The sequence below is a fragment of the Diospyros lotus genome, chromosome 4 (genome assembly GCF_014633365.1).
Source record: "Diospyros lotus cultivar Yz01 chromosome 4, ASM1463336v1, whole genome shotgun sequence".
NCBI lineage: Eukaryota > Viridiplantae > Streptophyta > Magnoliopsida > Ericales > Ebenaceae > Diospyros > Diospyros lotus.
In genome coordinates, this window is record NC_068341.1 from 19835801 (window position 1) to 19852258 (window position 16458).

The 16458-nt window shown below is 38.3% G+C and overlaps 1 protein-coding gene across 1 annotated transcript; it reads left to right on the forward strand.

Moving 5' to 3' along the window:
* Positions 1 to 14495: 14495 nt before the first annotated feature.
* LOC127800785 (SKP1-interacting partner 15) lies at positions 14496 to 16016 on the forward strand. The gene has a single exon (XM_052335598.1). The coding sequence runs from the start codon at positions 14633 to 14635 to the stop codon at positions 15740 to 15742; it is 1110 nt and encodes a 369-aa protein (XP_052191558.1). The 5' UTR covers positions 14496 to 14632; the 3' UTR covers positions 15743 to 16016.
* The last annotated feature ends 442 nt before the right edge of the window (positions 16017 to 16458 follow it).

Genomic DNA, 16458 nt, shown 5'->3' on the forward strand with positions numbered 1-16458 from the left:
GAATAGTGCAAAGAGAACTTCTTGCTTTATGGACCCAGTTCAGAAGTGACCACCAACGCTATAGTCTTGGGAATCTGACTAAAAACGACCCTGTTTGTCAATCTATAAGAAAATTGGATGGGAAGCTTATCCCCGCTTCATAGAAAGTGTTTAAGCCGTTTCTGGACGTAAAACCAGAGGAAGATGTGAGCCACAATCACAACTACTTATACATACGCATGATTTTTGTTTGTATTTATTTCTTGTTGAATTGTTGTATAGCTACTTTTGATCGCCAAACTTCTTTTCAGAACATACAAAAGGAACAAACATGGAAGGCCAGTTAGTTCGTCCAATCAATACCATATGCGTACTTTGTGGCTCTCAACTTGGGAGCGATATTTGTTACGCACTTGCAGCGAACGAACTTGGTAAAAAATTAGGAGAGAAAAAAATTAATTTGGTATATGGAGGGGGAAGTCGTGGATTGAATGGTTATGTTTCACAAGCTGTACATCTTGGAAATTCATCTGTGGTAGGTATAATGCCAATCCCTTTAGCTGAACCACATATTTCCGGGATTACACGCGGTCAACTTATAGAAACGACTTCTATGTCTGAGCGCATGGCTTGTAAGATTTATCAGTCAGATGCCTTCATTGCTTTACCAGGAGGTTTTGGAACACTTGAAGAAATCTTTTGTATAATCTCCTGGGCCAAGAGTAATCTCCATACCAAACCCATTGGACTTTTAAATGTTAACCATTTTTTCTATGGGTTACTCTCTTTTCTTGATCAGGCTGTGGACCAACAGTTCATTTCTCGTTCAGCAAGAAAGATTCTCATTTCTGCATCCACCATTGATAAGCTGCTAGAGAAATTACATGCTTATGTTCCATAGTACGATCCTCATGAGCCTCGGATAGACTGGTCTAAGGCAATTAGTAACAAGCGCCAAAGGGGTCCGATTAATTTAGATTTATCACTGTGAGAAATGCTCTTTGATAAGATGGCTGAGTAAGGAGTACTTTTTGTACTCTTGAGACGCATCTAGTTATTGTACAACTCGCAGAATTTTTCTTGATTGTGTTCTTTAAAAAAAAAAAAAAAAACAAAACAAAACTGTGGAATGTTGTTAGCAAAGTCTTTGATAAGATGGCTGAGTAAGGAGTACTTTTTGTACTCTTGAGACGCATTTTTTTATCTTATGACTTGCATCAATTTTTATTTTGGTATGAAAATATAAATATATATATATGGTGTGCTCATTTGTTGTTTAAGTTTTAGCAGTTCACAGCAAAATGAACTTGTGGAGTTACAGGTATTCCTAACAACCCTAATTTATTACTGCAATTCAAGTTGGGGGGTGTAAGGTTTAGTTATGAATTATCTGGTTCATATTTAACTGTGAGTTTGCTATTGCTAGTTTGTAGTCTTGTGTGAATTGATTATCTTTATCTGCTCTTATTAAAAAAAAAAAAAAAAATTGTGTTTCAAATAACGCTATTCCTAAAGTTTTGAAGTTATGCACTGATAGCCGGTTAAGTTTATAATACGAAACATGGATGCATTGATTTCTTATTTGAAAACGTATGTGCATTAGAATAAGTAATTTGCATTCATTGGGGATTCAAAATTTAAAAATTGGTTATCGGTCATAAAGTCAAAGGTAACAGTAATTAGCTGATTAGTACATTGTATGATCCCTCAACAGAAGTGGAGACTATTACCCAAGTAAGTGTTTGAGCCTAATAACCATTAATTCTGAGTGAAATAATACTTACTCTAAATATGCTCTCTTGTTTATCTTATCTTTTCAATGGCTTCAAAATATCAATTCGCTTTGAATGTCTAGTATGATAACGGATGAATTTGACTGGTTTCAAACTTCGACTTAGATGACTGAGAAGCATGATAGGGGGATCAATTTCTTTCAGTTTGAGCCTATTAAACCTTTTTCTTTCTTTAAATTAACCTCCCTTGCTATCCCATTTGAGCCATTTGTAGTACAATTTCTTTCGTTACTCTCGGTTAACCCATAACCATATGAATTTTATCCAACCTGGTGTGATTTTGGGAATTAATCTGTCTTTCTATTTTCATATTTAAAGAGAAAAAGAAAAAAAAAAAAGAAAAAAAAAAGAGAAAAAAAAAAGAAGAAAAAGAAAAAAAAAAAAAAAGGGGCAAATTCTCTTAGCTATTCAGCATAACTGTTTCAAAATAAATGCTAAAAAAAAAAAAATCCCGACACACCCTTTACACACTCTACATTTTCTTTGACAACCTGTATTAACCTTATAGCCCCATTACAACCCAGTCTGGTCCTTGTTGATGCTATAAATCATGTGATCTCAGAATTCGAGTTTGGAGTAGGGAATCATGTTTAAATTCAGAAGTTACTCATCTAGAGCATTATTCCAATCATGAAGCTATGTCAATTTCCTTGTTCTTTCATGAAAATACGTTCCTTGTATTTGGGATGGCACCGAGTTTTGAACTTGTTCTGCATTTACTCTTATAACGGTGCACCCCCTTGTGTGTACACCTGAGGAATCCTTTTTATTGGAGAGAAAATTCATAGTGAGATTTGAAGTCAAAACTTTGAGGGAGTAAGTCTGTGTGTTGGTTATCCTAATTTCTATTCCTGAGATTGTATGACCTTTAACCAAAAATCTGATTTAGAATGCTAAATTACTTATTCGATTTTATGCATTTTGGTTTCGAATTTGAAATTTTTACATTCATATAGTTATTGTGAATAAAGTTTGGCAGGTGTATAGTCTGATTGCTAAGGGACTAGCAATGTTTAAGTTGGGGGGTATGATTAGTGGTTAATTTTGTAAAAATTTGTTATAATTATACCCTTCTTTCGATCTTAAATATGGTTTAAATTAGATATTAATATATATTTTATGGTTATATGTAAATTTAAATTGAAAGATGAATGAAATGAAGTTCTAAAGTAAATAATAATAATATATAAAATTATATATAATACATATATATCATTATATGCATGCATGTAATATATATATAATATAATCTAATATAAATATGTGCCATGTGTAATACATATATATAATATATAATTTATTAATAACATTAAATTATTTTTATTTTTTTTAGGCATGAAGAATTCAAGCCCATGAAGACTTAAAGTCCATGAAGAATTCAAGTCCATGAAGAAATCAAACCCATGGAGAAATCAAGTCCATGAAGAATTCAAATCCATGAAGAAATCAACCCATGAAAAATTAAAGTCCATGAAGAATTCAAGCCCATGAAGAATTAAGGCCCAATTTGAGCAACCCATGGAAGATATTATTTAGAGAAGGCCCAAGGATTATTTTTAATCCTAATGAAGATTAAAAACCAATTTATAGAAATCTATTTTTATTTTTTATGTGAGAGCTTTATTAGGTGTGTTTTTTAGCTAAAATCCATTTAACTATTAGGTGGATATTATAGCTAAAATCCATTTAACTTTATGAATGCTTTATTATGTATGTATTTTAACTAAAATCCATTTAATATTAGGTGTGTATTATAGCTAAAATCCATTTAACTTTAAGTGTGTAAGTGCCCATTAGATATAATTATGTCTAATTGAATAATTGAAATTGTGTGGTTTGTATTGCATCTTGTGACCTATAAATAGCTCACTTGATTGCATTTGTAAGTGTGATTATTATTCTTGAATAAAAGTTTAGTTGTTTCCTTATAATTCTCTCTTTGAGAATTGTTCTTGTTCTTTCTCATTTTCTTTAGTACTTTCTCTTATAATCTTACTTTTTTCTTTCTTCTTTTAAATTCTTATGTCATTTATTATTACTTTATTATTCACCGCCTAAATGGCCGGTTAATTTGTGCCTTTAAATTTCTGCAATTTTAATTCTTGTCATTTAATTATTCACCGCCTAAATGGTCGGTTACTTTATGCCTTTAAATTTCTTGTCATTTTAATTCTTGTTATTTAATTATTCACCGCCTAAATGGCTGGTTAGTTTATGCCTTTAAATTTCTTGTCATTTAAATTCTGTTATTTAAATTACGTCATTTAAATTTATGTCAATTAACTTTCAAATAAAAATGAGTAGTTAAATCTAATCTTGGGTTAAGGCAAGGACAGTGTCCAACGCCAATGATTCCCAAAGAAAGCTGCGCTTTAAATAAGTAACATTAATTTAAATTTCAGTATGAGTGTGTATTAATTATTAAAAAATCACTAGGTTTGGATTGGAGCGTAAGCCTAACTTAGAGCTTTCATGCCATGTATGAGAGTTACTAGAACTGGAAACGCTATCATATCCAAATCCGGATGATTAATTTAGTTGTTTTGTATATTAATTGTAATTGAATTTATGGTAGTTGCTTAAATTAGAATCCCGCATATCATGTATGGGGATTGCTTAACCTAGAACTATCATCATCTCTAATTGCATTTAATAACAAATCCTCATATCTGAAATTAAATTAATGTTGCTAATCTTTTATGCTAAAATTTGGGAATCAACGGGTTGGTACTGAAATTGTCTTAACTCAAGCACTATCCAAATTCATATTTTTACGTTTAATGTTTATTTCAATTTTTGCCTTACTTTATTTTCTAGTATCTGTTGTCTAAAAACAAAACCATAAAAAATCTTGTTGTCAATTTGTCCAAATGCGTGTGCGTGTGTGTGACATTCTTTTTCTTTTGCCATAAATAAATCTCTCAGTGGACGACCTGGATTCATCTAGAAAATATAAATATAAATTTGGACTACAACTGCACTCGTACACTGGCGAGTATAAACCTCTCACTAAAATAAAAAAAAATATAAAAGTTTTATTATGATTTGTTTTTATTGTGTTTTAATTGCAGGGTGAGAGTGCAGTCAACAACAAAAAACACCTACTCAAGAATCTCTCATGACCCATCTCGTTGCCAAAATGAAGCGAAACAGGAAACATTCAGCGTGTCTAACATTAAGCGCCTCATAGAAGAGGTGCTAGAACAGAAGCAGATAATAATGGTACCAAAGGTAACTCCCTCGAAAGGGTTCCTTTTATCTGAGGAACTCCAAAGGCGACCAGTGCAACCAGGGTTCGAACTGCCGCACCTTTCGGTATACTCAGGAAGGGAGGACCCCGAGAAGCACTTACAGCATTTTGTCGTAGTGGCCGTGCTATATGGATGGAATGAGGTCACGAGGTGGAGGGCTTTCCCACTCTCCCTAGCAGGACAAGCTCAACAGTGGTTCACTGAATTACCGGCAGGACATATATGATCATTTGAACAGTTGAAGAAAGAATTTCTAGATGCATTCTCTATTTATCTCCCAAATAAAAAGAGTGCAATATATCTAATGAGTTTACAACAAAAGTTGGATGAATCCTTAAAGCAATATATCGAGCAGTTTAGAGCCACGACGTAGGAAATAAGGGATCTCCCAATCGGATTGGCAGCATCAGCCCTACTAAACGGAACTACATATGCCCCGTTTAGAAGATCCTTAGCCTTCTCTGAGCCAAATTCTGTGACTGAGTTGTTCGACCGAGCAGAATAGTTTATCATCCAAATGGAAATTTTGGATGTAAGGGAAGGTAATAGAAGAGGAAGGGAAACCCAGCCCGAAGTGTGAAGGTGTAACATCCCGTTCGAGCGATAGGAAGGACCGGAACAACTTACCCTGATGGGCCTACATGAACTTCCCAGGGGGGTCACCCATCCCTGGATTACCCCAGGTTAAGCACGCTTAACTTGGGAATTCTTTGCCAACATTCAGCCCAAAAAGTATCCAGCTGGTGTTGTTTCATTTCTTACACTATCCTCGAAATATTCTAATTTCTCTGGGCTCTCGGGATATTACAGAAGGACCTTACAAAATTCAGAAGATATTAGACCCCAACATGGGAAAAGCTTGGAGTACCGTGCACCTCGAGAGGTACTTCCCAGCTTTAACCCCAGGGGAAAGGACGAAGCGCGAGACGTAGAGTCAAGCCTGTCATCAGAAGTGTTACTCGACCTGGCTAGAGGGCGAAATTGTCTTTAATTTTCCATTATAATAACATCCCCTAATAAATAAAAGAATATACCCCCTGTATTCCCGTGGAGTAGGCAAAGCTATAAGCCAAACCACGTAAAATCTCCATGGGCCCAGATTATTTGTATGTGTCACGTAAGTATGGCGGCTCAAGCACAGCTCGCTTCCAAAGGTCAAGTCGCCTAGTGGCAATCTGGTGTCGATGACCACAGGTTGGCCCGAGATTACTAGAACATCTGATGTCTGTGCCTGCAAACTCACCCGGATCCCTTGTTCAAGTTGGGTGCCATGCCTTTTTGGCTAAACCCAACTCTTTAGTTGATCTGGCGCCTAGGTCTCCCAGTAAACTCAGATGTTTGGTAGGAATCCCGCGCTGGACCACTGGCCAAACCCAGATTCCCTGAGGTAGACTAGTGCTAGGAAGGAGGAAAAGAAGTAAAGTGATCACATGATAGCTCTAACGTAAGCCTGCTCCCGAAGGTTAAGTTGCCTAGTGGCAATCTGGTGTCGATGACCACGAGCTGGCCTGGGGTCACCAGAGCATCCGATGCTTATGCCCACAGACTCACCCGGATCTCTCGTTTGAGTTCGGTGCTATACCTTTTTGGCTAGACCCAACTCCTTGGTTGATCTGGCGTCTAGGTCTCCCGGCAAACTTGAATGCCTGGTAGGAATCCCGTGCCGGACCACTGGCCAAACCCAGATCCCCTGAGATAGACTGACCCAAGGAAGGCGTGAAGAGGCAACAACCCTATGAAAGTTTTGCCATGATCCCACTTATCAGAGTTGAGTCACCTGATCGCAATATGGTGCCGATGACCACGGGTTCACCCGGAATTACTAGAACATCCGATGCTTATGCATATGCCCAAAGACTCACCTTGATCCCTCGTTCGAGTTGGGTTCCATGCCTTTTTGGCTAGACCCAACTCCTTGATAGATTTGGTGCCTAGGTCTCTGACAAACTTGTATGTCTGGTAGGAATCCCGTGCCGAGCCACTGGCTAAACCCAGATTCCCTGAAGTAGGCTAAGCCTGAAAGACGGACATGGAGAACACAATAGCCAGTGCGCTATGATCCATCATTGGATCACCAAACGCTCTGGAGACTATGCTCGTAGGCTCGTCGGGATCCCTTGACTGAGTCTAATGCTATGTTCCCAAGCTAAACCCGACTCCTTGGCAGATTCGGCGCCTAAGCCTCCCAGCAAGCTCGAACACCTGGCAAACATTCTGCAGCGGAACCTATCTATCAAGGGCATGGTTGCCCAGAGATAATTTGATACCCCAACCCCCGGCTGACGTAAGATCTTTGGGTATTTTGGAACACTTGATTGAGTTTAGGTGTTAAACCCGACTCCTTAGCTGATATTCTACTCTTCAATTTTGTCTAAAGATAAAACAGAAGAGTGGGGGGCAATTGTTGTGCCATGAAAAAATGGGAGGAAAAAGAAAATGAGAAATGAAAGAATTTTTTGGCTCGCCGAGAAGTCGCGAGCTGCTAGCTGTAAGGCGGCTAGGTCATAGCCGCAAAAGTCTAGTCGCGAGGGTGAGCCATTGGGTTACCTCGCGGCAAGCGCTGGTCGAAAGGTCGAGCTACCTCTCGGCAACAGCTTACAGCGAGGCCCAGCTGCCTCGCGGCAAGCACTGGCCGCGAGGCTGAGATGCCTCACGGCATCCTTTGCAACGAAGCCGAGCTGCCTCGTGGTAGCATTTGCCGCGAGGCCCCGCTGCCTCGTGGCAACATTTTCCGTGAGGCCAGGCCACCTCGAGGCAGGCAGCCACGAGCCTCTTCGAGACAGCTCCATGGCAACCTCCTCCCTTTGGTTTCGATCCATTCGGTAGCCACCATGTCTCGACACCAGCCACCCTTGAGAATCGTACCCTATAAATACCCAACTACAGGACATTGAGGAGGACTTCCAATTTTTGGTGAAATCTAGACACTTCGAATGCACTTTTACTATTTTCGTGAATAAACATTGGGATTCGAGACTAATTTTGGCATCAGAGGGTCTTCACGAGGGAAGATTACCGTGAGCCTTTTAACCTATTTTCTGAGCATCAACAAGGTCAAAACCTTGCGGCGAAGGAAAAAGCTTGCAGTGAGACCTCATGGTGAAGGCAAAAGCTTGTGGCAAGACCTAGCGATGAAAGTTAAAGCTTGCGGCGAGACCTCATGACAAAGTCAAAAAGCTTACAGCAAACCTAGCGGCGAATGCAAAAGCTTGCAGTGTGAGATCTAGCGGTGAATGAAAAACCTTGTAGCGAGAGCTAGTGGCGAAACCTTGTGGCAAGAGCTAGTGGCAAAATCTTGTGGCAAGAGCTAGTAGCAAAACCTTGTGGAAAGAGCTTGTGGTAAGAGCTAGTGGCGAAACCTTGTGGCAAGGGCTAGTGGCAAAACCTTGTGGCAAGAGCTAGTGGCGAATCCTTACGGCGAGCATCCTAGCGGTAAACTCCCTTGAGGCGACATCTCTTACGGCAACCTAACTTCACCCGACCCCGAGCTCAAGTGGAACCCACATCACAAATTTTAATTGTTATATTTTGGCAACGACAATATTGTTGCAAAAAAAGATGTGCATCTACATTATATCTCTTTACATAAATGATAACAGATTCGTTCACAAAACCCATTCTAAGAGATTTATTCCAGAGTCATGTTAAATCCTTGAGAATGCATAAATGTTAAATGTATTGTGGTATTTTGTGGACATTGACATGTAATGTTATTTTCCTAATTTACATCAATAAATGATTCATGTTATTTTTTGATTAATGCTTATTGTGTTTTTATTACACAAATTAGTTAAAGCCTACACACATATATACAATGATTCATGCATATTGCTAAGTGCAATGCTTCACCCATAACGCTAAGTGCAATACTTTGTGCATAATGGTAAGTGTAAGAATTAAAGATATGTCGAATAGATGGTTAGCTTTCTCACACAAACAACCACATCTATGACTAAGTGGTGCATCAATGGAAGATAGTTTTAAGCATATCGCAAAGGCTAGCAAATGAGAGCTTACGCTTAAAACAAAATTGCATTGATGAATTATCAAGATGAGGCTATAAAAGGTAACCAAAAGGTGAAGATTCCACGTCTCACCTTATCTGTCCAAGATTGCCAAGTGAAGTCATGTTTAACGAACATGTGAAAATTAGAGTTGTAGACTCAAGTTAGATACTTAGTGTATTTGAATTATCATTTGTACGGTATTTATATAATAAGAGACATACACTCCATGGGAAAAATAGAATAATATTATAGCGCATGTTTCATACTATGTGCATGAAGTTCAACCAAAACAGGGTAACAAAAGACTTACATTTCTTCTTTTAGTTGTGTAAGACCCTCGAGATCACAAGGATCTCGTAAAATACCCTTTAATCTTTAACTATTTCTTGAAGTTATGATTTGATGCATCTAGCTTGGAATGCTACCAAAGACTATGGATGATTCGGTTAGATGGAGCATATCTGGAAAAATGATTGAATTATGATGGAAATACTTTAAGAAAAAGGGAAGATCTATTTGAGTGTCACATTTGGATGTATTCATAGGTTGACCAATTATAATAATTTGTTGGATTATAATTGTGAATATAAAGTTTATTGAACAAGCGACTATATGAATTGAGATCTAAAAGTGATTAAATGTGACTTAATAGTTTCGAGGTATGGTACACTGACTCTACTTAAATAATGAATTTGCTATATATACCTAACAGATGTATAGCAACGAGCTTTCAAAAAAAAAAAATGAGTATGCTAGTCTCACGACCTATTTGTCTATATAAAACTTATAAAGAAATGAGAATATATGGATATGTTGAGCCTATTATGTGCAAGTGGGAGATGTAACAAATCTGGGTTATGAAATTGGGTTGGTCCACCCATAATGGGCTTTGGATCCAGATTCGAATCTACAACCACTATTTGTAGTTGCAGTGGGAACAATTGTTGGGTGCAATTGAACCCACTTCCTCCAAGTGTGGAGGAATTGGGAAGATGCATCAGCATACTTATGCATGCCAGCATATATATATATATATTGTGTATATGCCATGAAAATGGACGACAAGAAAAATTGAAGAGCAAAACAAAAAGAAAGGACTAAATAAGATTTTTGTGCTTGTGTGGTTTCCAACTTGTGTAGAAGGAAACAAACTCTCAAATATACTCTCTGTGTAAGTGTGGCTTCCAGGATGTGGGTTGTAAACAATTTTTAATTTATGTGATTTCATTTTTGAACCAGTAATTTAACCAAAAATTCAGTTTAATTCCGCTGTATATAATGGGTATGTTTTATCATATTTTGAATATAGTTTTCGTATATCATTTACACTTAGTTTTCACAACAATTCCCATATAGAATTATATTATTCATTGATAATAATGCATAATTGGAAAAACCTACTAGTTAAAGTAAATCATAATAATGAAATGAAATTATTACATTGTTCTAATGACATGTTTTGTACAAAATTTGTATAAAAATATCATTTTTCCAGCACAAATTAATGCTTATTAGTAACTCTTTAACTTATTTAAACTTGTAAAAATTTTGAAACAAACTACTTAATCATTGAACTTTCAGTATTCAATATTTTTTTTTTTTGTAAATCAATATTTAATATCTTATTTGTTTGCGAGTTATATCAACATTATTGTAATGCCCCGGTATTTTGGGGAAATAATAAAGGGAAAGGAATGAGCTAGCTAAATCTAGGTTGATTCAAAGGTGGAAGTCAAAGCAAGGAGAGTTTGAAAAGTCTAAAGTGGTGTAAAATGTATATATGTTTATGTTATGGGATTTATGGTATTTAAGAATATTGGAATGTGAGATTATGGACTTTTGGGATTAATATAGGTGTGTTTGGGCTTAAGTGTGGAATTAAGTAAGTAAATATAATTAAGGAAAATTGGATAAGTATAAAATGAGGGATAGGCCATGAGAGATTAATGGAATTGGGAGAGAAAGAGATAGGGCTGACAGTTTTGGGAGGAGAAGCTAGGGCTTCTAGATCTTCTTCATCTTCTCCTTCTCCCTTGATCATTAAGTGTCCAAGAATCTTGTGTGCTAGTGGGAAGTTGGTTCATCATCTTGATCCTCCTCTCTAGTTGGTTTTCTTATGGCTTGAAGGTGGTTGGAAGACTCCTACTCTTGTGATGATTCTTGTAAGAAAAAAAATCAAAGGAGAAGCTCACCAAGGCAAGTTATATTCTTCTCAAACTCTTTTAAACTCTTTGAGCTTGGTATGTTGAGGATTTGAGTTAAAAAACTGCATGTTTTGCAAAACCAAGTCCTTATTGATACTTATGTAGAAATGTTTGTAAATATCCCTCAACTCTTGCTTGTCTTCTTTGAAATGATTTGGAACTTCAAATAGGGGCTATTCCACCTTATAATCCATAAGAAGAGGTGTTATTTGAAGGAGGGTGGATTATGTGAGTGTTTTTGGGTGTTGCTTACATTTGGGTATGGTTCGGGACCTTTTTCCTTACTACCAGTCGACCATTTTTCCATAATCGATCGACAGTTGGGTGTAGAGGGTCTTGCCGGTCAACCGTTGCCTTGATCAATTGACAGTTTGGGTGTCAAAGCCACTGTCGATCGACAGTTTCCTTTCCATCAGTCAATAGTTTTTCGCATTTACAACCTGTGCATGCTCTGCTGTTTCGAGTATAACTTTTTGTAGAAATATCGGATTTGTGAACTGTTTGAAGCATTGTAAACTAGACTCGATAGGATTTATTTTGATATAGTATTTGGGTTATTTGGATAAGTATGGAGCCTATAGATTCCCCGTGAAGTACTACCCTGAAATCTAGGATTTCTGTTTCAATTCGACAACGCTCTGGTTTTTAGGGTATAACTTCCTATGGTATTATCCAAGTTGAAATCCGATTTTTGTCCCATAAACTAGACTTCTTAAGATTTGTTTTGGTATATATCTTGGGTCATTTGATTATATTTTGAGGTCATAGAAGCCTACCAATCTTGGCCTAGAATATAGAGTTCTTCCATTTTGAGCGATCTACCTTGATCAGATTTTTGGGAGATAAATAACTTAATTTGGTGTGTGATTGGAGTATGATGAGATAAATTTATAGAATAAATGATAATTCTTTTAGATATAGTTCCTTGAGAGGTTAAAAAGGTTTTCTTGAGCATTATTGAAGGGTTCTCTTGAGCATTATTGACGTATTTTGTATTCACTGGCCAAGTAGGGCGTGTCCTCCCTACATTTCTTTATGGAATGATGTTTCACCTTAAGGAGATAGGTTCCAGATTGTTAGTTGTGTAATTTTGCTTATTATTTTTATTGCATTGCGTTATGTTACTATATTACTTCGCATGATGATGTTGGGTCATGGGGTGCATTCATTAGGGGTCATGCTTTGTATGTGTTGGGGGGGTATGAGCTTTGGCATGACACGATTGGCCTGTTGATATGCGAGCATATGCATTTAGAGTATTCGCTTGTGTGTGAATTCTTACGTGGGCGTAACATAGCCTAATGCTTGGCTCATAAGGGCCTTACCATCACGTTAATGCTGCAAAAGTCATTGCATTCCTTATGTGTAGCATTGCATGGAGAGGTTGTGGGTAATGATGGAAATGAAGCGCAACTTTCGTTGTTATGTGATATGAGATCTTGATATACGAGCCGAGGGCTCGACGTGGTGTGATGTGATTGTGAGTGCTTCAGCACGTGATGACGACGGTGATGAATATGTTATTTATGGATGTGGTATGAGAGTCTTGGGCTCATGTTATTGATTTGGTAGCCTATCCTTGGCTACTAGCAAGTTTGTATACTGGGTCTTGGGCGCCAGTGTATGCATCCTATGTGGGCCCCAATGACTTTATGTGTGCATCGGTGCATTTATGTTATGGCTGGGTATCGTGAAATGTAATCGCATGGCATGGATTGTGTGCCTTTTAGGTATATGAGGTTAGCGTGTGTTTCAATATACTACATGATGTTCTGGGGAAGTCCATCCATAACCATTCCCTGTTCTTTCTCTATACTTGCTGAGTCTTATGATTCATTATTGCTTTCCATCATTTTAAGTAAAAACCAAGATAAAGCCAGTGGTGAGTCTGGCTGGGGCTGATCTTTTGTTAGTAAATGTATACAGAACTCACCTAAAGAAAAGGTATTAGAGACTTTTGTGATGAAATACTAGAGCCAATTAGACCCTTGTTCCTTGAAGGAACGTATATGTTTTGTGGCTATGACTTGATGTATAATATTCAGAGGATATATCTTTTATTATGATGGGATGTAAATGCTTAATTGTTAAGTTATGATGTTTTCATATGAGAGATATGTGGTATGTTAGTGAGGGTTTGGCTTAAGTTGCTTTTATATCATTTTATTAATGACCGTCTCATGAATTCTCTATACTAACGGGGGCTTTGAGAGGTGGGTTGTTACAATTATTGTCTTTAAATATTGTCATAAAAGTAAACAAATTGTAAGAGAGATTAGATAACAAATATCATGCATTAAAATCTTGTTTAAATACATATTCTATATATATATATATGTGTGTGTGTGTATGTATAAAAAGTAAAATATATGGAACCTAAAAATGTGAGAAAATAATTTTAATAATTTAGAACGTATTAAAAAATATGTGAAAAAAAAATTAACCTAAAGTTTTTCAATTGTTGGGGCATTAACTCCATTAATTTTATCTAAAGTAATTATAAAATTGAAACAAATAAAAATTTGAGCATATTTTGTAATTTTTAAAGATTTGTATATGATTAATACATCATTAATGATATAATGTTATAATTTTTAAAGTTGTTTGGAGATTGTTAGGGTTTCTCCAAGTTACTTTTTAAATAATGTGAAATTATTTTTAAATTATATACTAAATTTTTAAAGGATCATACTATTGGTACTTCTTGGATTACATAATACATCACAAATGATAAAAATATCTCATGCCTCACCGTCTCACCTCGCACCTGCTCACGACGCCTCATCACCTTATCTCCCCACCTTGAGTAAAAGATATTTTAGACATTTTAGTTACATTATATAGTTCAAGATGTAAGTCATGATTTATCAATAATATTTTTTATTTTTAAAATGCTAGGTAACCAGCGTTGATAATTGTTTCATTTTTACTTTTATATTTTAGATAATTATCACTTTTTTATTTTTATATTTTGTTTCTTTATTTTGTGTATTTACAGTATTATAATTTTTTTGATAGAATCAAAAAAATTAAAAAAATGAATTATAATAAAAGTAAAAATTTAAGAATTATTATATAATAAATGAAAATATAATGACGAATTTATTTTAGAATAGAACGTTAAAGACCAATAATAATATTATTATTTAGCCGATTAATTATGGCGCAGTGTTGAGGCGGGGCTAAAATGGGGAAAACACGAAAGTGCACCCACTAAAGGAGAAAACTAGTCAACCATCTTTGGGCAACGTAATTATGCACTTTTAACTGATCTGAGTCTCCAACTTTCACAATATCTCAAAGCCGCCCCCTTATCTCCGACGATCTCTCTCTCTCTCTCTCTCTCCCCCACCGCCTCTGAATCTCGCTTTGCTGCTTCGCCGCACCACTGAGAAGCCATGGACGTGCCGCCGATCTTCCATCTCCCGCAAGACACCCTCCATCAGATCTTCTTCAACCTCCCCCTCCGGCAGATCATCAGGTGCCGGGCCGTCTGCAAGTTCTTCAACCAGACGCTGAGCACGCCGTCCTTCCTGCACGTCATCTCCACCCAAACGCCGCCCCTGTGCCTCATCGCCCTCCGGCCGCCTCACTACCATCGTCACCACCGCCATCACCACGTGTCCCCGGATCCCACCGTCCACGCCTTCGATCCCGACCAGAACCTGTGGCTCAGATTTCCGCTCACCTTCCTCCCGTTCACCTCGCCTCAACCCGTCGCGTCGTCGCTCGGACTCGTCTACCTGTGGGCCGAATCGGCCAATTCCATCAAAACCCTCGTGGCTTGCAACCCCTTGACGCGGCAGTATCGGATCCTCCCTCAACTCGGCTCGGCCTGGTCGTCCCACGGCTCGGTCCTGGTCGGCCCTCCCAACCGAGTCCTCGTGCTTTGCGAACTCGCCACGTTCTACTTCTCCGGCCACACCAACAACTGGGTCAACTTCTCGTCCAATTTACCATCCAAGCCGCGGAGCCCGATCCTGGTCGCCGACTCTGTGCTGGCCCTCTGCGACGTCGGCTCGCCGTGGCGGAGCCAGTGGAAGCTGTTCTCATGCACGATCTCGACACTGCGGACGAGCCAGAAATGGGCTCGGCTCGAGAAGCACGAGTGGGGCGAGGTGTTCGACATCCTGAAACGGCCGCGTTTGGTAAGGGGGAACGGGAACAAGGTCCTGATGGTGGGCGGGTTGAGGTCGTCGTTCTCGCTCAACGCTTCGTGCTCGACGATTCTGATCCTGAGGCTGGATTTGGGCACGATGGAGTGGGACGAGGCCGGCCAGATGCCGCCGGAGATGTTCCGTTGCTTCCAGGAGTCGAGCAAGTTCAAGGTGTTTGGCGGCGGGAACAGGGTCTGTTTCTCGGCGAAGAGGCTTGGGCGGTTGGCCTTGTGGAATTACTCCGACGAGGCAGGGAAGGGGCTTTGGCGGTGGATCGACGACGTGCCGGGGTGCGGCGACGGGCTTTGCCGGGGATACGTGTTCGAAGCTCGGCTCTCGGCCTTGCCTTGAAGGATTGATTGGTTGATGGGTAATGCTTGTTCGTAATTTTATCATTACAATTTACAAACTCTGATGTGTTTTTCCCTCCGTTATTTACCATGCCAATGTTGTTGTATTCTTAACTAAATCGAAGATTGAATGTGGCTTCCCATACAGTGTACTTTGATTGATTTAGTGGTCGTCTTCTTCGATTTGCTGCAAATTTCACTGAAAACGCCACGATGTAACTTGGCTAGGAGAAGAAGATGACCAAATTGAGAGTGAATGTTTTTGTTGTCATTTCTTTTTGGTATTATGATTATAGGATGTAGAGATCTTGTGAAACTATCCATTTTTGGGTTTCTTTCTGATAAAACAAGAGGAGAGCCACACAGTTTTGCTCTGAGTTGGGCGCTTGAGCTGCCATAGTCATGAAAACTTGTAGCGAACTAAGAACTTTTCACTGTGAGAATCGCGGTTTAGGAGCATCTGGGTCTATACTGAATGTGCGATTGCTAATGGAGAACTCAGAAGCTTGACCATCACATGTGTGCCGGCTGCTCTTGGGGTATGTTTGGGAGTTGAAAGTAATGGGAATTGGAAGCTGGATACGCTAATGATGTAAAGAGATTTTGGGTAATAGAATGGAAAGAGAGAGAACCCTATCATCTCCAAATAAACTGGAGGAAGAATTCTTCATTCTGTTTTCTTTATTTCCACTTCACTCACTTTATAATTCATTCTAT

Bases quoted from the DNA above. Each gene is read 5' to 3' on its own strand.
- LOC127800785 (XM_052335598.1), top strand. From the start codon at position 14,633: ATGGACGTGCCGCCGATCTTCCATCTCCCGCAAGACACCCTCCATCAG.